General features: G+C 40.9%; 1 protein-coding gene across 2 annotated transcripts in view; it reads left to right on the top strand.

Annotated features, from left to right (window-relative positions):
* Window positions 1-573: 573 nt before the first annotated feature.
* NARS1 (asparaginyl-tRNA synthetase 1) overlaps window positions 574-22,987 on the top strand; it is a 41,396-nt gene continuing 18,982 nt past the window's right edge. The window contains exons 1-11 of one of the 2 annotated variants that reach the window (XM_067464649.1): window positions 574-790; window positions 5,294-5,371; window positions 8,049-8,114; window positions 8,855-8,947; window positions 9,790-9,879; window positions 11,118-11,196; window positions 12,209-12,279; window positions 15,320-15,406; window positions 17,761-17,982; window positions 20,500-20,699; window positions 21,725-21,860. In XM_067464649.1, coding sequence (XP_067320750.1) covers window positions 743-790; window positions 5,294-5,371; window positions 8,049-8,114; window positions 8,855-8,947; window positions 9,790-9,879; window positions 11,118-11,196; window positions 12,209-12,279; window positions 15,320-15,406; window positions 17,761-17,982; window positions 20,500-20,699; window positions 21,725-21,860 — 1,170 coding nt within the window. In that variant the 5' untranslated portion in view covers window positions 574-742. Of the gene's footprint in view, window positions 791-5,288; window positions 5,372-8,048; window positions 8,115-8,854; window positions 8,948-9,789; window positions 9,880-11,117; window positions 11,197-12,208; window positions 12,280-15,319; window positions 15,407-17,760; window positions 17,983-20,499; window positions 20,700-21,724; window positions 21,861-22,987 lie in introns of both variants that reach the window. The other variant, XM_060761317.2, reaches the window with a different exon arrangement.

A 22,987-nucleotide genomic window follows, 5' to 3' on the forward strand; every position in this document is an offset into this window, starting at 1 on the left:
CTCCAAAAAACCCAGAGGGGGGGGGGGGGGAACCAGGGATCCTAACTATTATTGACAGTTGGCTTGCCCTATGATTGCAAACTATAACAAGAAGCCACCCTGCTGCAAAATCCCAAGCCTGGGATTGCAAACAGACATTTAATTCAAAGAAGTAAAAAATGGAGCTCCTGGAACTGCTGTTCCAGAACAGAATGCTTCTAGAACGTGGCCATATAACCCGAAAAACCTAGAACAACCTACAATATTGTTTCTGAAATCAAGTGTTTTTGGACTCCAACCCCCACAATTCCTAACAGCCGGTAGGCTGTTAGGAATTGTGGGAGTTGGAGTCCAAAACACCAGGCGGGCCAAAGTTAGCCCATGTCTAAATACTGCAATGTGTGAATGCTCCTTCCCAAACCCTGTTGGGTTCCCAAACGGCTGATGCAATGCACAGAAGTGTCACCTCTACCGGCACCTGTAAAACCAATACATTTAAAGGGGCGGTGACACTTTTTAGGAAGCAGGAAGGTGCCTCTCTTTCCGGCTTCCCTATCCAATGAAAGGCAGCTGAGTAAGCCAGGAGGGCGGCGCGCGCCTCGACGACGCACGCGCAGTCGGCTCCTTGCAGCACAGCAGCAGCAGCAATTCCCGGGGAAGCGTCGCTTTGCGGCAGAGAGGCGCGCGCGCGGCTGATGCAACTGGCCTGCAAAGGAGGGAGCAGCAGCAGCATCACCCTCGGAGGCCAGGACCCTTTGGAGCCATGTCTGCCGTGATTATCGAAAAGGCGGCCGGGCTGGGCCTGAGTGAGTCTGCAAAGAGCCCGTCTGGCTTTTTCCTTCCTGGGTGGGATGGGTTTTTGGGGGCGGGGAGCATCCACTCCCATTCATTGGAAGACCTTTGAGGGAATCAGCTTGTAAGGACATTCCCTTCCCCAACCTTTAAATATTTGTTTATGTGGAATGTCATTGGAGGTTATACTAAGGTCCTGTAATGGAAAATAAAGAAGAATATAAATGCATGCATGCACCATGTGTTCCCCACTCACAATATTCATTCTCTATTGGAATAAGGGGGATATAAATACATGCATGTGTCATATGTTCCCCACCCATAGTGTTCATTCTCTCTATTGGAAAGGGGAGATATAAATACATGCATGTATCATGTGTTTCCCACCCATAGTATTCATTCTCTCTATTGGAAAGGGGGATATAAATACATGCATGTATCATGTGTTTCCCACCCATAGTATTCATTCTCTCTATTGGAAAGGGGGATATAAATACATGCATGTATCATGTGTTTCCCACCCATAGTATTCATTCTCTCTATTGGAAAGGGGGATATAAATACATGCATGTATCATGTGTTTCCCACCCATAGTATTCATTCTCTCTATTGGAAAGGGGGATATAAATACATGCATGTATCATGTGTTTCCCACCCATTGTATTCATTCTCTCTATTGGAAAGGGGGATATAAATACATGCATGTATCATGTGTTTCCCACCCACAGTATTCATTCTCTATTGGAAAAAGGGGGGGATATAAATACATGCATGTATCATGTGTTCCCCACCCACAGAAAACATTCTCAATTGGAAAGGGGGGGGTATAAATACATGCATGTATCATGTGTTTCCCACCCATAGTATTCATTCTCTCTATTGGAAAGAGGGATATAAATACATACATGTATCATGTGTTTCCCACCCACAGTATTCATTCTCTATTGGAAAAAGGGGGGGGATATAAATACATGCATGTATCATGTGTTCCCCACCCACAGAAAACATTCTCAATTGGAAAGGGGGGGTATAAATACATGCATACACCATGTGTTCCCCACCCACAGAGTTCATTCTGTATTGGAAAAAGAGGCGGGGGAATATAAATACATGCATGTATCATGTGTTTCCCACCCACAGTATTCATTCTCTATTGGAAAAGGGGGGATATAGATACATGCATGTATCATGTGTTCCCCACCCACAGTTTTGTAAAAATGTATATTGTAAAAATGGGGGAATATAAATACATGCATGTATCATGTGTTCCCCACTCACAGTATTCATTCTCTATTGGAAAAAAAGGGGGGAATATAAATACATGCATGTATCATATGTTCCCCACTCACAGTATTCATACTCTCTATTGGAAAAAAGGAGGGAATATAAATACATGCAGGTATCATATGTTCCCCACTCACAGTATTCATTCTCTCTATTGGAAAAAAGGGGGGGGGGATATAAATACATGCATGTATCATGCATGTAGTTATCTTCCCACCCACAGCTGTTTCAATGCCCACACACAGCTGTTTCAATGCATTACAATGTTTTGGTGCTAAATTCGTAAATACAGTAAGTATAGGTTAAGGTAAAGGTTTTCCCTGACATTAGGTCCAGTCATGTCCAACTCTGAGGGTTGGTGCTCATTTCCATTTCTAAGCCAAAGAGCCGGCGTTGTCCGTAGACGCCTCCAAGGTCATGTGGCCAGCATGATTGCATGGAGCACTATTACCTTCCTGCTGGAGCGGTACCTATTGATCTACTCACATTTGTATGTTTTCAAACTGCTAGATTGGCAGAAGCTGGGGCTGACAGCGGAAGGTCACGCCGCTCCCCGGATTCAAACCCGCGACCTTTCAGTCAACAAGTTTAGCAGCTCACTGGTTTAACCCACTGCGCCACCGGGGGTTCCTTACTACATAATGTTATTGTGTATTGAACAGCTTTTTCTTTCGATTTGTTGTAAAAATGATGTTTTGGCTTTTAATTTGTAAGATCATAATGTCATTTGACATTTAATAAGCTTTTCCTTAATCCCTCTTTATTATCCAACATTTTCACTTGCCCAACATTCTGCTGGCCTGTTTATGTTGGATAAGCGAGACTCTACTTGTACATGCATGCATCATGTGTTCCCCACCCACAGTATTCCTCCTCTCTATTGGAAAAAAGGGGGAATATAAATACATGAATGCATCATGTGTTCCCCACCCATAGTATTCACTCCCTGCATTGGGGGAAAGGCAGAATATGCATACACATACATAATATGCCTTTCCTTCACTCCACAGGAGTAGTTTCCACATGCAGAGCCCCCCTGTGGTGCAGTGGGTTAAATCCTTGTGTCTACAGGGCTGCTGACCACTAGGTCAGCAGTTCGAATGTGGGGAGAGCAGGTTGAGCTCCCTCTGTCAGCTCCAGCTACTCATGCGGGACATAAGAGAAGCCTCCCACAAGGATGGTAACACATCAAAACATCAGTGTGTCCCATGGGCAACATCCTTGCAGAGGGCCAACTTTCTCACACCTGAAGCAACTTGCAGTTTCTCAAGTTCCTCCTGACATGAAAAAAGATCAGCTTCCAAATAATCACCATAGTTACTACTAGCTATAAAAAGTGTATACATTATTGAAACATCCTGTATGTGCAGATCTCTCCTTCTTTTTGCTAGTGTACTGATAGATGGTAAAGATTTGTTTCTAATGTGTACAACTAAGAATATAATGGTATGCCATCCATATCTTCTTCTGCCCTGGATGTGAAAGCTCTCCAGAAAAAAAAATCTCCTTAGAAAAAGGTTCTTGGATGCTGTAGGATTGCTCACAGGGAAGCCATGCAATGGGTGTTTTCCCTGCCGTTCAGATTTCACAATAGTTTCCGTTTCTCTTTCAATTCGGGGAATTCCAATTAGTGCATGTTTGCTGGGTGACTAGTTTGTTTCAGTGGATGTTACAAAAGTCACTAACTTGGTGTCTTTTATGCTATGTAGTCCACTATATAGGTGCTCCTGTGGATTGGGAGTTTCAAGCTTCTTGTCTTCTGTTGAGAATCATAGAGGGTCTGCAAAGACTATCTAGTCCAAGCATGGGCAAACTTGGGCCCTCCAAATCCCACAATTCCTAACAGGCTCTGGCTCTTTTCTTTCTCCCCTCAGCTGCTTAAGCTGAGTAGAAGTCCAAAACACCTGGAAGGCCTAAGTTTAGCCATGCCTGATCTAGTCCAACCTCCTACATTAGTGCTATGGGGTAAGATAGCCATCCAGCCCTTGAGCCAAGCTTAACGAGATGGTGTTCCTTGTCATAAGGGATGTCTCTTGTATGAGAGCCAGAAAGCTTGTCCTTTATAGGGCTGGCAGGTGCCCCTTAAGGTTGGAAGGCTTTTGCTTTTATGCAAATTGAATAAAATACCCCCTATCTCCAATTATGGTTTGGACCCCCCCCCCCCCATAAAGATAGAAAGGTGTCCGTTATAGAATCATAGAATTAAAGAGTTGGAAGAGACCTCATGGGCCATCCAGTCCAACCCCCTGCCAAGAAGCAGGAATATTGCATTCAAATCACCCCTGACAGATGGCCATCCAGCCCCTGTTTAAAAGCTTCCAAAGAAGGAGCCTCCACCACACTCCGGGGCAGAGAGTTCCACTGCTGAACGGCTCTCACAGTCAGGAAGTTCTTCCTCATGTTCAGATGGAATCTCCTCTCTTGTAGTTTGAAGAGAGGAGATTCCATCTGAACATGAGGAATTTATGCACCATAAATTATAAATATTGACACTGTGTTAATTTTACAGAGAAAATCTATGGCTAAGTTAACTGAAGTGGTGCTTTCATTTGATATTTAGGTAGAACATAAACTTAAGTAATAGTTTTCCTCTTCAAATGACATTTAGCTAATCATAGCAGACATTTTTCATCTAGTGATGTTCCTTGTTTTTGTCCCACTGCAAATTAGTCAGAGATTTATTTATTATTTATTTACAGTATTTATATTCCGCCTTCTCACCCCGCAGGGGACTCAGAGCGGATTACAATGTACATGGCAAACATTCAATGCCATAGACACATAACATATATAGACAGACACTCAGAGGCTATTAACATTCCAGCTTCTGGCCACCAGGGGAGCTGTTGCTTACTCATTCTTTGCATGCTTGCTGGAGATTTTTATGGCCTCGTAAATCAGTTAAATTAGCCTCCCCACAAAGTGGTACCTAATTTTCCTACTTGACAGATGCAACTGTCTTTCGGGCTGCAAAGGTTGACAACAAGCTACACAATTTTGGTCGGGAGCTCACTTCGACCCGGGCGGGCTTCAAACTCATGACCTTTCAGTCAGCAGTGATCTTAATGCAGCTGACTCTCAGCCAGCTGCGCCACAATCCTGGTGCAATACATACGGAACTATGTTCAGCCATCTTTGATTTAAATTAAAACTTTTCTCTTTGTGTTTGTTTGATTGTGAGTGTGAGCTATAAAACTAAGGAATACCAATTATGTACATGTACTTTTTTAAAGGCGAAGTCTATGTCTCTGATCGAGAAGGAAATGATGCTGCAGGAGATGGAACGCAGGAAAAACCTTTCAAAACTGCTTTGCGGGTACCTTTTTAAAAAATCAATTTGTGTTATTTGTGCTCAGATGAACATCTAATTGTATGATATAGTAAAGTCTATACATGATCAACTTATATTTTATTGTTTGCTCCCATTTTCCAGACAAATAATAATAATAAACTTTATTTATACCCCGCCACCATCTCCCCATCGGGGGCTCGGGGCGGTTTACATGAGGCCAAGCCCAAACAACAAATTACAGTAAAATAAAAACCAAAACGCAAGCAATAGCACAATAAAATAAAAAAAAAACATATGAATACAATAAGCAATATACAAATGCAATATCCATAAACACAGTGACAGTGAGCATGTGCATGTCAAAATACTAAAACTCAGGAAGAGCTAAAAGAGGAGCAAATTTGCAAGGGAGAGCTCAAGAAAAAAACAGGGTTATAAAAACAGGCTTTCATATAAGGAGGGAGTGTACGCCAGGGGCAAAAGTGTTCTGAAGTTCCTAAATCAATCAATTTAAATAAATAAAATTTATTTTTCATGGGCAGGTACCACAGATTGAATGGCGATGTGTTGTCAGCCCATTTCTCATTTTTATATCTTAAAGAGACAGAGGAAAAATGGAAATGAAAAAGTAGCGAGAGGGGAGAGATCAGTTTGACTAGTTAGACCAAACAGGTTTGGGAATGTTGGGTTTTTTTGGACAACATCTCCCAGAATCCTCAGCCACCATGGATAATGGCTATGACAGATTTTGAAAAATTGTAGGGATTTCCTTGGGAATGATAGGCAGTTGATGTTAGGGAAAACTACCCTAAAATATACAGCAGAGCATCCAAAAACAAACAGGAGACAAAAGTCGAGCATCAGCTCATTAGCAAGCAAAGCGTGAAGTGCCGTGTGATGTGACTAAAGAATTTAGAGCTTAGGCAGGTAAAGATGCAGAGTCCAATCTTAAAAATCACAAAAGATTTATTTATAATAATAAACCATAACTGCATTTCTTAATAGTAAAGAACTAGGTCTGAGCTACTCTAACACCCATCTCTTCTAAGGTTTCAAAGAGAGGGAAAAAACGCCAATCACTACATCTGTCCTGACACACAAGCAGAGAGAGATCTCAAAGCACACAGCACATACACAGATGTAAGAAACAGAAGTCAGGTTTAAAAAAGGCTTACAGTAGAAAAGTATCCATTTTAAAAATATCCCCACCTTAGAAATTTTCAAGAGGGATCTCAAAACCTGGTTTTTCCGATGCGCTTTTAGAGAGTAGCCATATTATCATACATAGTTGCTCCCCCTCAATGGTTTTTGTCCCAGAGTATATTTTCCGACCTGTATGAAGGTCTATATTTATGATCCAGTTCCTTTATTAGTTTCTCCTCCACAAACAATCTGCTCCATCCCTATCTCATCCTGATTTTAGTATTTTTAGTGTCTTAGTTTTTATCTTGCACATGCGGCCCGCTCATTGTTATGTTATGTTATTTTATTGTGTATGACTTTGCTTTATCATTTTTGTACTCATATGTTGTATGTATTTTACTGTGTTGTTATTGTGTTTTAGTTTTACTTTATTGTAATATACTGTTGGGCTTGGCCTCATGGTAGCCACCCTGAGTCCCCATTGGGGAGATGGTGGCGGGGTATTAAATAACGTTTATTATTATTATTATTATTATTTAAACAAACAATCTGAATGAGAGCTGAAGTATATGAAAGTAGATATATTCCAACTGTCTTGCCAGAGACATGGGGGAAGGGAACTCCCACAGCCTATACTAAATTAATAATAATAATAATAATCATCATCATCATCTTTATAACCTGCCACCATCTCCCCAAAGGGAACTCAGGGCAGCTAACAGGAGGCCAAGCCCAAAATAATACAACATAATGAAACACAAAATAACAAGGGAATACATCATAACAAAATATATAAAATAACAAATAAAATAAACAATATAAAATGACATAATAAAATCGAACACAAATGGTGGGCCAAATGTATGAAAGGTTAAAACCCTGGGTGGGATAGGAATAAAAAGTGCATTTATAAAAGAGGAGCCCGAGAAAGAGGAGCAATGGGATTTGGCCTTTATAGAGGACAGGGAAAAGTGGTTTATTCTGAGAACAACTGTAGGTGGAAACAACCAGGTGGATTGAGCGGTCACTCTCCGAAGGCACATCAGAAGAGCCAAGTTTTTAGATCTTAACTATCCTCGTTGAGGGCTTGAGACTTAGGCAGTGTGGGGTTGAATTCCAACAGTTGACATGTCTGATTCATTTGCTATTGAAATTGGAAGTAGTCCTGCTGCCTAGCTTCCCTTCTTCCTCTGTCCAGTGGCAGAAGGTTCCTTTGTTCACTCATTGTTTGCATTTGCAGGTGATGTCTTGCTCTTGTTTAATGTACAAAATCTGTAAACTGGGCGCTCCCTAAGCTTTTTATGGCAGCGAGAAAAACGTGGGTGCAGGGACGAATCACAGCCATTTAAACATTGTCCACTTTTACATCAAATGTTCATCTATTGAATTTGTCTCCATGTATGCACGTCAGAGTTGTCATGCCTCTTTGTCATGTCAAAATAAGGATAATTTAAGTGCAATGTCAGTGATTTGGGGAACTTTTTTTTAAGCAACCAGTATTATCCCTTTAGGAGCAATGGTATATGACCTAACTTCTATCATTTTCTTTCTTTCTAAGGCTTTGCTATCTGTAGGAAAGGAACCCTTTCCTACTATCTACGTGGACTCACAGAAAGATGACCAGGTTGTGTAACATTTATTTTTATTTTTATTTATTTATAGCATTTATATTCCACACTTCTCACCCCGCAGGGGACTCAGGGTGGATTACAATGTACACATATATGGCAAACATTCAATGCCAATTAGACATACAACGTATATAGACATACACAGAGGCTATTTAACTTTTTCTGGCCGCCAGGGGAGCTGTCACTTTCATCGTCCATCTGCGACACTGATGAAGTACTTCCACATTTCCCGCATGCTTTGCTGGAGTGCTTTTTGCTGGAGTCTTTTTATGGCCTCATAAATTAGTTAAATTAGCCTCCCCACACATAGGTGGTACCTAATTTTCCTACTTGACAGGTGCAATTGTCTTTCGGGTTGCAAAGGTCGACAACAAGCTACACAATTGGTTGGACACAAACTCCGACCCGGGCTGGCTTCGAACTCATGACCTTCTGGTCAGAATGATCTTAATGCAGCTGACACTCAGCAAGCTGTGCCACAATCTTACAGTGTGAAGAAGAAAAGGAAAGGGCCCGAGGCTGTTAGGAGTTGAAGTCCAAAACACCCAGAGGGCCCAAGTATGCCCATGCCTGAGATATATGATTTACAAAAGCAATGAATGGCTGCCATATCTGGATAAGCAAGTTTACCCTAGTTTACCCTTTTAGGACTTTACTTGCAAAGGTTGTCGATGTCAACATTGTTTTGTGACAAAGCAAATGAATATCCCTTCTTTTCTTTCAATATGTCAAGAGATGGGAAACTATTTCCAAGACACAGTTCAAGAATGTCAAAAAATTGTGGCAGAGGGAAAAACAGAAAAATGAAGCCAGAGAAAAGAAAGAGGTAAGATATTGAACATTAAGGCACCCTTCTTCTGTGATGTATAATGCTGAAGACAAGTTGGATGCAATGTAAATGAGTCTTGGTGTCCTGAAGACAAGTTGGATGTCATGTGAATGTGTCTTGATATGATATTTCTTTGGTTATGTGAGAGGTGGCATAATTTAATTGGTTTTCTTTTTATCTAGCATAGAAAATAATAGCATAGTAGCTACAATTTAGAAAAAAATTCATGGCTCGAATCACTGGGTTGTTGTAGGTTTTTCGGGCTATATGGCCATGTTCTAGAAGCATTCTCTCCTGACGTTTCGCCTGCATCTATGGCAAGCATGCTCAGAGGATGCTTGCCATAGATGCAGGCGAAACGTCAGGAGAGAATGTTTCTAGAACATGGCCATATAGCCCAAAAAACCTGCAACAACCCAGCGCCTCCTGGTAGTCTGTTGAGCTTGGGCTTCTTTGTACCTTGACTATTTTGAGTTCCATCTTGGGACGAAATCACCTTAAATCCTATTTGGCAGGATATTCATTCATCATAATCTGGGTATGCTGCACTTTCCACTGAAAATTAATGTTAGGAATGCTCTTGGTCTGAATGATTCTAGGGCTGGATCTATATTGTCATATAATGCAGTTTCAGAATGCAGATTGACTGCATTGAACTGGATTATATGAGTCTACATTGCCATATAATCCAATTCAATGTAGTTAATCTGCATTCTGAAACTGTATTATATGGCAGTGTAGATCGAGCCTCACTTTCACTCCACATGCTTTTATTCCGAGTCTGCACTGAACAAAAGGCCCTGTTTAAACCTACTTTTTACCTGATCAACAACCCACAGGCAGAAGACTTATTGAGACGTGAGAAGAACTTGGAGGAGGCAAAGAAGATCACCATCACGAAAGATCCCAGCTTACCAGAACCCAAATGTGTGAGTAAAATACTCCAAAAGACGTTCTAAACTTAGCCTGATGTTTTTACAGATTTTATTGAGAAATGGGTTTGGTTCACACATATAGTATGAAGCCCTCCAGATGTTTTGAACTATAGCTTCCATCAGCATTAGCTAACATAGACAATAACAAATCCTATGAGGAGCGGCTTAAAAAGCTGAACATGTTTCACCTGCAGAAGAGAAGACTAAGAGGAGACATGATAGCCATGTATAAATATGTGAGGGGAAGTCATAGGGAGGAGGGAGCAAGCTTGTTTTCTGCTGCCCTGGAGACTAGGACATGAAGCAATGGCTTCAAAATACAGGAAAGGAAATTCCACCTGGACATTAGGAAGAACTTCCTGACTGTGAGAGCTGTTCAGCAGTGGAACTCTCTGACCTGGAATGTGGTGGAAGTTCCTTCTTTGGAGGCTTTTAAATAGAGGCTGGATGGCCATCTATTGGGAGTGCTATGAATGTGATTGTCCTGCTTTTTGGCAGGGGGTTGGACTGGATGGCCCACGAGGTCTCTTCCAATTCTATGATCAAGGCTGAATGTTGTCCTGGGGAGGGGAGGGGTGGAAATCCACACTTTCCCTGCTCCTATTATAAAATGTGTACGCTGTAGCCTTGAAAACAAAGTTGGCACTACAAAGAGTGAAATTGAATATCTGAATACTTAGGTGACTTTCAAACACTGTTGCTCATTTTGTGTAGTGGTTTGGCTGTTGGGCTCGAACTCTGAGAATCCAGGGTTCAAATTGCCACTTAGCCATAGAAATGCACTTGGTGACCTTGCAAAGTTGCATTCTCCCAGCCTCAGAAGAAAGCACCTGAACAATAAGTTTCTAGCACTTAAAATGTAAAGTAAAATGCAAGGTAATAATGGGAATTTTGAAGTATCTTCCACATTTGAAAATTACTATGTAGGTTGAGCATGTTGCCTGATGTAGAAACTGAATGCAGTTTCTACATCTGATGTCTTGGTCCTTTTGCCATTCACTTCTGTATTTGTGTAGTACAAATGAAGTAAAATGCAGCATGCACAGATTTAGAGTTTTGACCTTTGTAAACCAAACCAAGAAAAATACCTGGCTTTGGCTATTGTAAGCAATAGTTTACATGCAAAAGGTAATCTCTTTGATATTACTGATCTAATATTAGATGGGCGTTCTATGTTCATGCACTGGTATGTTATTAAAGAAAATAAATAGCATTCTTTTTCCTTCTTACAGGTGAAAATCCGTGCCCTAGAGGCCTACAGAGGGGAGAGAGTAAAGGTTTTCGGATGGGTCCATAGATTGCGCAGACAAGGTAAGAACTACCCTATATACTCGAGTATAAGCCGACCTGAATATAAGCCGAGTGGGAAATGCAGCAGCTACTAGTACATTTCAAAAATAAAAATAGATACCAATAAAATTACATTAATTGAGGCATCAGTAAGCTAAATGTTTTTGAAAATTTACATAAAACCATATTTTAAGATAAGACTGTCCAACCACTCTCCAAAATTAGTACCAAAAGGGTTACAAATCAGTTTTTGGTCATCTTCAGATTCCGTTTGGTTATCTGGGGTTCTGATTCAGATAATTGCATTGGATAGACCACATCATCTCTAGTTTCTGATATAGAACATATGCCAACTAGTTGTCACCATCTGCTCGCCCACAGAAAACCATATTTAATACTCTAGACCTGATTTGGTAGTAGTAATCTTTTGTGTGTAGTACCCTTCCTACATCCCCATTGCCTTGGCACTATAAGAGGGTTTTGTAAGACCAGTCACTCTTGTTGCCACATGGTTTTGAGGCAATGGTGTAGTAATGGTGAGGCCGTGGACCATCATTTCGTTCTTGGGGACCACTGGTGGTCCACAGACCGCAGGTTGGGAACCACTGCTTTAAAGATTACACCCTTTTAAATTTTGTCTTTCACATACTTCTTCCCCGCAAAACATATTTTGGTTTTCTCTTCTATAAACTTGGGAAATTAACAAAAATATGGCAGATCTTTTTATGTCATTTTCATTTTACAATTATGGGTTTCCTCAGTTTCCTTCATGGGCATCACAGCATTAATAGAAAGGCTTTTAATGCAAATATGGTTTTAGGAGTCGTCCCTTTCCATTTTTCTTCTTCTGACAATTCCACGAGGCCCTTATGAAAGAGATGGACTTTGCTGGATGAACAAATACGTAGCCTTTAAAATGCTGCGGGACAGAAAATATTTATTCACGGTTGTGGGAAGAGGATTGAAGATGTGGAAATGAAGAAAAGGGAATTAAATGTTTTGAAGCCCTAACTTTCTGCTTTTGATTCTCAAGGGAAAAACTTGATGTTCATTGTGTTAAGGGATGGCACCGGCTATCTGCAGTGTGTCTTGTCGGATGATCTGGTAAGCTGCTTTCTCTGCCCTGTATCAAACCTGCCTCTTTGTGCCCCTTGATTTCTCTCTTTTCTAAGTTAAACCCCCTCCTTTCCTTTGACTTCTCTTCTGCTTTTAAGAGACCTGGGACCACTTTTGCACAAAGGAAAAATATGAAAGAATAGTTATGGGGAGATGCCTTCAATGTTCACTTTGACATAGGATGGGTTACTGAAATCTAAAATCACCCTTTTGCCACATGATTTCAGAACCAAAGGCCCTCCTGAACAATTCAAAGGTATACTTGTCTGCTGGTGAAAAGAGCAACTGAGTCTCTTCTGAATTTCTTCTAAATTTGTGGAGACCAAAATCCACTGATTGCAGTAATGTGAAAGTATCTAAATTAACTCAGTGTATACATTACAAATACACATATCAACAAAACACAGAGCTGCCACATTCACATTACCACAATCAGTGGATTTTGGTCTCCACAGTTTTAGGTGAACCCATTTTTCTTGCTGGACCTTAGGGAAGGCTGAGCGAAGGAAGATAGATGCCTTTGAACTGTGGTGTTGGAGGAAGGTTCTGAGAGTGCCTTGGACTGCGAGAAAATCCAACCAGTCCATCTTCCAGGAAATAAAGCCCGACTGCTCATTGGAGGGAAGGATACTAAAGACAAAGTTGAAGTACTTTGGCCACATCATGAGGAGACAGCAAAGCCTAGAGAAGACAATGATGCTGGGGAAAGTGGAAGGCAAAAGGAAGAGGGGCCAACCAAGGGCAAGATGGATGGATGGCATCCTTGAAGTGACTGGACTGACCTTGAAGGAGCTGGGGGTGGTGACGGCCGACAGGGAGCTCTGGCGTGGGCTGGTCCATGAGGTCACAAAGATTCGGAGATGACTGAACAAATGAACAACAACAACATTTTTCTTTTCTTCTAAATTTCCCACAAAGTCTGCAGTTCTATAGGTTGCAGCCATAGCATTAAATTTAGCATCAAAGTGCTATAACTGTGTATTATAAAAAGGTATCAGAAATATTAAAAATTAAATAGGTATTTTTAGTTACAAAAAATGTGAGTAAAGCACTGAAAGGGTTAAATAAATGCAATGACTCACCAAAAGCTGCAGTTCTATATAAGTAGGTGTATCTGTAGCTTAGTAGCAGTCAGTCTGAGGTAAACCTCAGTGGGGGACAAGTCTCAGTCTGTGAGAAAGCATCACAGTGTGAGATAGCCCTTAGTCTGTGAGAGAAAGTCTCAGTGGGAGGTAGGCCTTAGACCAGGGGTCCACAAACTTTTTAAACAGGGCCAGGTCACAGTTCCTCAAACTGTTGGAGGGCCGGATTATAATTTGAAAAAAACATGAATGAATTCCTGTGCATACCACATATCTTATTGGTAGTGCAAAAATCACTCAAAAACAATACAATAATTAAAATGAAGAACAATTTAACAAATATAAACGTATTCGTATTTCAATGGGAAGTGTGGGCCTGCTTTTGGCTGATGAGATAGGATTGTTGTTGTTTTTGTGTGCTTTCAAGTCGTTACAGACTTAGGTTGACCCTGAGCGAGGGCCAAGTAAATGACCTTGGAGGGCCGCATCCGGCCCCCGGGCCTTAGTTTGAGGACCCCTGCCTTAGACTATGTGAAGGCCGAGTATAAGTAGGCCTGCTGTGAGAAGCTTCGGTGAAAGAAGCAGCCCCAGGTTGAAGGTCGAGTGTGTAAAGCTACTGTGAATCCCCTGTGTAATTTTGTTGCGAGGAGGCTCTGTATAAGAAAGAAGCTCAGCATGGAAGCATCGAAGGAAATGTAAAGAACTTTATTTCTGTTGTGGAAATTGTTCTTGTAAATAATAGGAGTTTATTTATTTATTTACAGTATTTATATTCTGCCCTTCTCACTCCGCAGGGGACTCAGGGTGGATTACAATGTACATATACATGGCAAACATTCAATGCCATAGACACACAACATATATAGACAGACACAGAGGCAATTTAACATTCCAGCTTTTTCTTGAGGATATTCTGGCCACCAGGGGAGCTGTCCCTTCACCGACCATGTGTGACACTGATGAAGTACGTCCTCATTCTTTGCATGCTTGCTGGAGATTTTTTATGGCCTCGTAAATTTCCTACTTGATATAGATGTAACTGTCTTTCGGGCTGGAAAGGTCAACAGCAAGCTAAACAAATTTGGTTGGAAGCTCACTCTGACCCAGGCTTGCTTCGAACTCATGACCTTTCAGTCAGTAGTCATCTTAATGTGGTAGTGATCTTAATCCAGTCAGTTGTGCTACAGTCCCGGTGTATATAGCTATTGTTTTGCTATAAAGAAAAGCCTCCTGGAGAAGAGATAACATTGGTTTGTGCTTTTTTTTTTTTTTAATCACTTTGGGCTACTGGTGCTGGGTCATGCTGGTGCTAATAAGTTACTCTGCTGAACATTTATGGGGAGGGTATTTTGTTAATAAGCCCACTCTCCCAACAAAAGGACCCCAGGAGAAGGGTCTGGAAGGCAAACTCTACGAAGACCAGCTTAGGAAGATGAGTATGTTTAGCTTAGAAAAGAGAAGGTTGAGATGGGCATGATAGTCATTTGAGAGGATGTCACATTGAGGAAGGGGCAAACTTGTTTGCTGCTGCTACTGTATAGGACACAGAACACTGGATTCAAGCTGCAGGAAAAGAGATTCCACGTAAACATTAGGAAGAATACCCTGATAGAACTATTCAGCAGTGGAATATCCTGCCTCGGAGTGTGGTAGAGTCCCCTCTAAAGGTTTTTAAGCAGAGACAGGATGGCCATCTGTCAGGAGTGCTTTGATTGCCTTTTCCTACATGGTAGGGGGTTGAACTGGATGGTCTTTGGAGTCTCCTCCAACTTTGATTCTGTGACCAATGTTGGGAAAGGATGCCTATTACGTCTTCTCAGTGCTAGGAACTGGGAGAAGGAGGGGGATGCAAACTGACCCACACATTGGGTTCTATCTGACTACATTATTTTCTTTGGTCGAAATAGGAATCATCAGTAAGGTTGATTTCTCTCTTCTCCCATTAGTGCCAGTGTTACAACGGAGTCATCCTCTCAACAGAGAGCACTGTTGCCGTGTATGGAACCCTTAACCTAGTCCCAGAAGGTAAACAGGTGAGTACCAGGCCCTCATAGCTCTTGTTTAAAGTCAGTAGCAGAATGCTGTTTTTCTATCTCAGTGGCACAATAAATCTATTCCTTTACTATGAATCTATTCCTGGCTTTACTTTGAATCCATTTCAGGCTTTACTTTGAACTTTAAAGTTGTGGTTAAGGTGCAACACTCCGAAATAGCTCATTTAAAGTTCAGGTGAAAATCTGGTGTGGATTGACACTTCTCTGACATGGAAGGTGCCAGCTGTCATTATGCACAGTACATTTCTGTCTGCTTTTAAAATCTTGTTTGGACACTGTCATCCTAAAATAAGACAAGATTTTTATTGTTTTCTTTCGTGGACTGCCCTATCCCAAAATTGAACTGCATGCAGAGAAGGGAACTGTCTGTTTCCATTCCTTTTGTACAGCATTTCATAAACAAGAAGGAGTGATTTTTCAAATCTGCAGTTTGATCTAGTGCAATCAGAAAATACTCTACCAAAGCTTGGAAGAGTCACTTTTCCAAACTCAGCAACCCTGAGGTCATCATGGGAGTTATAGTCCAAAAATAATTTTTAGTTTGTTTTTTACTTTGACAGGGTTTTTTGCCCCTAAATCTAGCAAATGTGGAAGATTGAATGTAATGATCTATTTTCAAATTAATGTATTTTAAAAATGTAAACCAGTAGGGGGTGCCCAAGGAACAGGTATGGAAGCAATACTATCAAGTTGAGAAATATTCTCATTTCCTCAGTATGATTTACACCATCTTAACTGATGTTAATGAGGAACCATGACGGAGTGGATTCTTTTTCCCAGGACACATTCTAAAGCCCTTGTTTTCTGGATTGCTTGCTATTTTGGTAAAAACTCATAATATATACTTAGCTAGAACTAGCTCCCTGCAAAACCTGAAAGAAGAGTGCTAGTTTTTGAGTTTCATGGATTTTTTTTCATATATTCTCCAATACCCAATGTATACTTGCTCTATGGTGTATATATCAGTGACTTCTATTGGCCCCTAAACATATGTTTGTACATCTGAGACACATTTTTGTAAACTGTTCCCTAGTATTGGTTGAGGTTCCTTTTTACTCACATACATACCCTCTAGGTTTTATTGTGGGGAGAAAGAGCAGTCATGTTTTTGAAAATGAAATAAAAACACTGATGATTTTTTTTCTGTCATATCACCTTTTAATAGCTAGTAGTAACTATAGTGATTATTTGGAAGCTAATTTAGGAGCTAATTTAGGAGCAACTTAAAATAGGTGAAACTTAAGAAACTGCAAGTCGCTTCTGGTGTGAGAAAATTGGCTGCCTGCAGAGTCATTGCCCACGGGGACACACAGATGTGTTACCATCCTGTGGGAGACTTCTCTCGTGTCCACACAAGGGAAGTTGGAGCTGACAGACGGGAGCTCACCCTGTCCTGCGGATTTGAACCACTGACCTTCAGGTCAACAGTTCAGCCGACACAAGGGTTATTTATTTTATTTATTTATTTAAAACTTTTATATTCTGATCTTCTCACCTCCGTAGAGGGACTCAGACCGGCTTACAGCAAGGATTCAATGCTACTAATACAAGTTAAAACATCATACAACAATACAAGATTAAAATACATATAGATTAAATACATATATACCAAATTGCCAAGGTAAAATCATGTTCAACTCAGTCCACATATGTGGTCACTCACTTTGGTCTGTAACCAGTTTCAGCCATTATTCTGGGAATGCTTCGTTCCATAACCAGGATTTCACTAGCCTCCTGAAGGACAAGAGGGAGGGGGCAGATCTAATCTCACTTGGGAGAGAGTTCCATAGCTGAGGGGCCACCACAGAGAAGGCCCTGGCTCTCTTTCCCACCAAACTCGCTTGCGAAGGTGGTGGGACCGAGAGCAGGGCCTCTCTGGAAGACCTTAATATCCTTGATGGTTCATAGGGGAGAATACATTCAGACAGGTAAACTGGGCTGGAACCATATAGGGATTTATAGGTTAAAACCAGCACTTTTAACTAATTGCGCCACCACAGCTCCTCTTTTGGGGATAAGACTTCATTTGTTGAGTTATTAGTCCTGGCTGATGATGTTGTTCTCTTTTGTTATGAGACTATGATTTTATGCTGATGATTTTTGCCTTTTGCTTTATGCCCTGCCATGTTTATAGATGAGGTTGTAATATCTCTCCTTAGCCACATCTCCCACACCTTTTCAAAATAACTTTCCAAGTGTTGATCTGGTTCCCTGAGTAGCTGTGTCTTGTTCATAGTGAGCTCTAGTTGGTGACGAAAGGCTCCGTGTTTCTGCTGCCATCTCTTTTAAGTGTCATCTCTTTCAAAAACACAAATGTGGTTGGATTCCCGCAGGCTTCGGGAGGCCATGAGCTGAGCTGTGACTTCTGGGAACTCATTGGCCTGGCTCCAGCTGGAGGCGCCGATAACCTGGTCAATGAGGAGTCCGACGTTGATGTGCAGCTGAACAACCGTCACATGATGATTCGGGGGGAGACCCTGAGCCGGATCTTCAAGGTGCGCTCCACAGTCATCCAGAGCTTCAGGGATCACTTCTTTGACCGAGGCTACTATGAGGTAAATGTGTCTCCCGCTCTGTTGATTGTAAACGATACTCCAGCACTAATTGAGATTTTGCCAGAGACAGTCCCTTCCAGAATCAGTTTGCAAGTCTGACAGAAAAGCTGTCTGTCTTAAAACATTCAGCAGGTGAGATGGGTTTGTCCAGAGTCTGAGTGTAGAGCAATAGAAAGGAGCTTTGAGGATCCTGTGTAAAGGTTGATTGGCAATGAGCTACTCCTAGGATGGGAAAAAATGAGGCTGAATTTCAGTTTGTGCTTAAGGAGGCTATTTTTTTGATACAACACGCTAGAATTTTGTTTTTTACAAACTGGATGCAAAATGGGTTGCTGTGAGTTTTCTGGGCAGTATGGCTATACCTTACTGCATTACCTCTTGATGTTTTGCCCACATCTATGGCAAGCATCCTCAGAGGTTGTGAGGTCTGTTGGAAACTAGGCAAGTGAGATGTATACATCTGTGGAATGTCCAAGGTCAGAGAAAGAACTCTTGTCTGCTTGAGGCAGGTGTGAATGTTGCAGTTGACCACCTTGATTAGTATTGAAAAGCCTTGCAGCTTCAAGGGTTGGCTGCTTCCTGCCTGTGGGAATCCTTTGTTGGGAGGTGATTAGCTGGTTCTGATTATTTTTTGTCTGGAATTCCCCTGTTTTTTGAGTGTTACTCTTTATTTACTGTTGTGATTTTAGAGTTTTTAAAATACTGATAGCCAGATTTTGTTCATTTTCATAATTTCCTCCTTTTTGTTGAAATTGTCCACATGCTTGTGAATTTCAATGGCTTCTCTGTGTAGTCTGACATGGTGGTTGTTAGAGTGGTCCAGCATTTATGTGTTCTCAAATAACATGATGTTTCCAGGTTGGTTCATCAGGTGCTCTGCTATGGCTGACCTCTCAGGTTGAAATAGTCAGCAGTGCCTTTCATGTTCCTTGATTCATGTTTGGGCAGTGCTACGTTTGGTGGTCCCTATGTAGACTTGTCCACAGATGCATGGTATACAGTAGGCTCCTGCAGAAGTGAGAAACACTTGCCTAGTTTCCAACAGACCTCACAACCTCTGAGAATGCCTGCTACAGATGTGGGTTAAACATCTGGAGAGAATGCTTCTGGAACATGGCCATACAGCCCACAAAACTCACAGCAACCCAGTGATTCCAGCCATGACAGGCTTCAACAATGTATAGAATGCAAAATATCTGTCTTTGGAATAGATCGAGGTTTCCCAGGAGCCAGAAACCGATGAAGATAGCGATACATGGTAATATAATGTAGTCTGCTTTCTCCATTCACAGGCTTAACATTTGTTAACTTGATTTTTCATAGATTTGCATTAATATGCTGTCTCCAGGTCTTTTAGCACAACTCCATACCATCTTTTCCCTGAAAGTGATTATAACATCACACTGGAGGACCGTCTATGCTACACTTCCAGCAGAAGTTAGTGGTCAGCGTAGTGTAGTGGTTTAAGTGTTGCACTAGATCTCTTTCAGAGACTAGTGTTTGAATTTCCACTGGGCTACAGAAATGCACTGACTAACTTTGGACCAGTCAACCTCAGAGGAAAGTAATGTTAAATGGTAGGCCCTTTCTGAATGGATTTTGCCAAGAAAGCTCCATGATACGTTCATTTAAGGTCTTCATGTTAAATATGACTTGAAGGCCCAGAAGACTTTGATTATATGTTACTGCAGAGCAGGGAGTTGTCTCCAATGACACTTGTGGTCTCTTCCAACTATAAGATTCTATGATTCTGAGAACTATAGTATACAACAGGTCCTCTAGATCCATGATATCTAGCAACCATGGATTGGCATGCCCCATATTAGTAAATGGTGTTAATATGAATGTGGACACACTGAAATATGTAAATTCACATCACCAGAAGAACAAGAAGAACAACAACAACAAGAAGAACTTTATTTTTCTACCCACCTCCATCTCCCCGAAGGGACTCTAGGCAGCTTACAAGGGGCCCAAGCCCAAGGCAGAATACAATTAAAAACAAAGCAATAACAATTAAGACAGCATAAAACAGCGTAAAACAACATAACAATAATAGCTAGCAACAACAATAACAGCAGACTAATTTTGGAGAGGGGAGGAAAACCACTACGTGAATTGGTTACAGATAAGGTGGTTTAGTAAGGTGGATAACAATGTATAACAGCATAGGAAATATCATGGAAACAGAGCAAATTAACAGGATCAGTTACTATAATATGCTTTAAATAGTATCTGGTGTGATCGTTCACATTTTTCATACCTGAAACTGGACCCTTGCAGCTACAATAAGCCTGATCTCCTGATTTAGGGAACTAACTAGGATGAAACTTGGTCATTTGTTGAGAAATTACTGTAGAAACCTCGCATTCTTCAGGTCGGTTAGAATCTTGTCTGAAACCTTGCAAATTTTGCTGCTATTCAGAGTTAATACTGAGCCAAATGGGCAAGGGGGCTGTTTCAGTAAAAAGCAATTTCCTGTGCTCTTACTATGATCTCTCTGTCTCTCTCTTCTAGATCACTCCACCAACACTGGTTCAAACACAGGTGGAAGGGGGCTCTACTCTCTTCAAAATGGATTACTTTGGCGAAGAAGCCTATTTGACGCAGTCATCGCAGCTGTATCTGGAGACCTGCATCCCAGCCCTGGGAGACACGTTTTGCATTGCGCAGTCCTACAGAGCTGAACAGTCTCGGACACGCAGGCATCTAGCTGAGTAAGAGACCATTTACAGAACAATCTGTCATGCATTATTCCAAAGTACGTGGATTGAGATCTTCTAAGTAATTAGAAATGACAATGTCAAGCGCTTTGTTGCCGCTGTACCGTATGAACACTTTGGCACACCAGATACTTCTGCACTCAAAAAAATGATGCAGTTTGACACCACTTTAACTACTATGGCTCAGTGTTATAAATCCTGAGAGTTGTAGTTTGGTGAGGAACCAGCTCTCCTTGTTAAAGGAAGCTAAAGACCTGTGATGTTTTCAACTTCTCACATAATGGCTTCCTTTAAATTATCTGGTCATTTTGAGCATGTCCTTTGGCACTTGAAGTATACAAGTGGTGCAGTGAGCTATGAATCTGGGTGCAATTCCTTTTTAGGCTATGGAAATCCACATTGAGTGAGCCACACTCTCTCAGCCCCAGAAAATCCTGTGATAGGACCACCAGAAGTCAGAAACAACTTGAAGGCACACAGCAACAGCAAATCTTTATACAAGTTAATATGCAAGACTAAATTAAATAAAAAGTTTCAAATTTAGCTCTTTAATTTGTGTAGCAAAAGGGGCTTTTCCTGTGGGGTGCTCAGAGTCTTTAATTGCCTTTTAAATTATTTTAACTTTCTGCTTGTAGCAAAATATCTTCCGTTATTGTACAGTATAATAAGATTTTCACTGTACTTTGTTTAAATGCATTGTATATAGAGTGGCAGAGAGAGTAAATAAATTGAGCTTCTGAGGCAAGTTCTCTATCTATTTTATATTCAGGATATTCCCTTTTTGTTGACTTGATTTGAAACCCACCTTTTCCGCAAAACTGGCAGTCAGGCAAGATGTTAAAAATTAGAAGCAAAAAGAAAAGTTATACTAAATCACCATATTGAAAGAGAGTTAGTTGAATTCAAAACAACCCAAAGATATGTCAGTTTACAAATGTTTGGTGCTTGCTCTTGAAATTTCTCGTTTGTCAAAAGTATACCTGAATAAAAAGGTTTTTGACTGACTCCTTTCCATACAGATACACCCACATTGAAGCCGAATGCCCTTTCATGAGCTTTGAAGACTTGCTGAACCGCTTGGAGGATTTAGTTTGTGACGTTGTCGACCGAGTCTTGAAATCTCCTGTGTCTGAGTTACTGTATGCCCTCAATCCAGTAAGTGGATATGACCCATCACCACCACCACTACCCACAAAGGGAAAAAATGTTTTCTTTATTGACTTCAATATGTGATTCTAATTTTGGCTTTTCTTTATATAGCACCTCTGGTTCATCCGTTATGAATAACTTTTCAATAACTTTAAAGCATAGGTTCTTTTTATTGCAATTTCCAGTGTGAGAGGGTATATCAACTTTTACAGAACTTTTACATAAAAAATGACATAGGACATACAGATATACAGATTCTGTGTAACTACATTGGATTACAATGGGTAACAAACAAAAGGGAGTTATATTTTCAAGCCCCATTCACACACATGTACATGCATTCATCCTCATGCATCCAAATATTACCATTTCCTTTTCTCCCTCCTTGGAGAAACACCTGGTAGGCCAGACTCTGCTTTCCTTGCAGCCTGCCAATGCATAGTTCCAAAACTTCCATAACTCCTAAAAGCCGAAACTCCAAAACTTTTCTTTCCCTAAGAACAATGCCAAGGATGAGATCTGTGTTTTCCCTACAGCAGAACCTGTAACATGTATCATGACTCCAAAACCCACTCTTTTCTCTTCTCCTGAGGAAAAGGGGGTCCAAAGTGCTTTCCCATAGCAGACCTGACACTTTCCATACATACACTATCTCTCTCCTTCCCAATGGAGCAGAGCATAGCGGGTGAACAGTGTCTCTGTCTGTCACAATTTGAGAATTATTAGATTGAGTCTTTCATAAAAAAAATATTCTGCTGATATATTCCCAAAGTTGTAAATTAATGATAGACATCTTCCATCCTGGCTCCACCTCAGTTTCCTGGCCAGATGTTGACTCTTCTTGATTGGTGTTGGTCTTGTGTGGACTTCCTTCTTGACGTAGTAAACATTTCTCTTATCATTGTCACAGTTCTTATCACAGTTTACTTTTCAATTCTCATTAACAATTTTTAATTACAGTCCAGCAAGCAGGTAAGTTAGTCATTGCAGGCCTTAATATTTTAGGATGTTGTCTCCAAAATTATTAACTCTCATTCATTCATTCTTCCATACAATTCCATTCTTATTCACACATATTAAATCAAATCCACATTTATCAAATCTGCATATTATAGTTCTTGTGACACGTCTTC

The sequence above is a fragment of the Anolis sagrei genome, chromosome 2 (genome assembly GCF_037176765.1).
Source record: "Anolis sagrei isolate rAnoSag1 chromosome 2, rAnoSag1.mat, whole genome shotgun sequence".
NCBI classification, from domain to species: Eukaryota; Metazoa; Chordata; class Lepidosauria; order Squamata; family Dactyloidae; genus Anolis; species Anolis sagrei.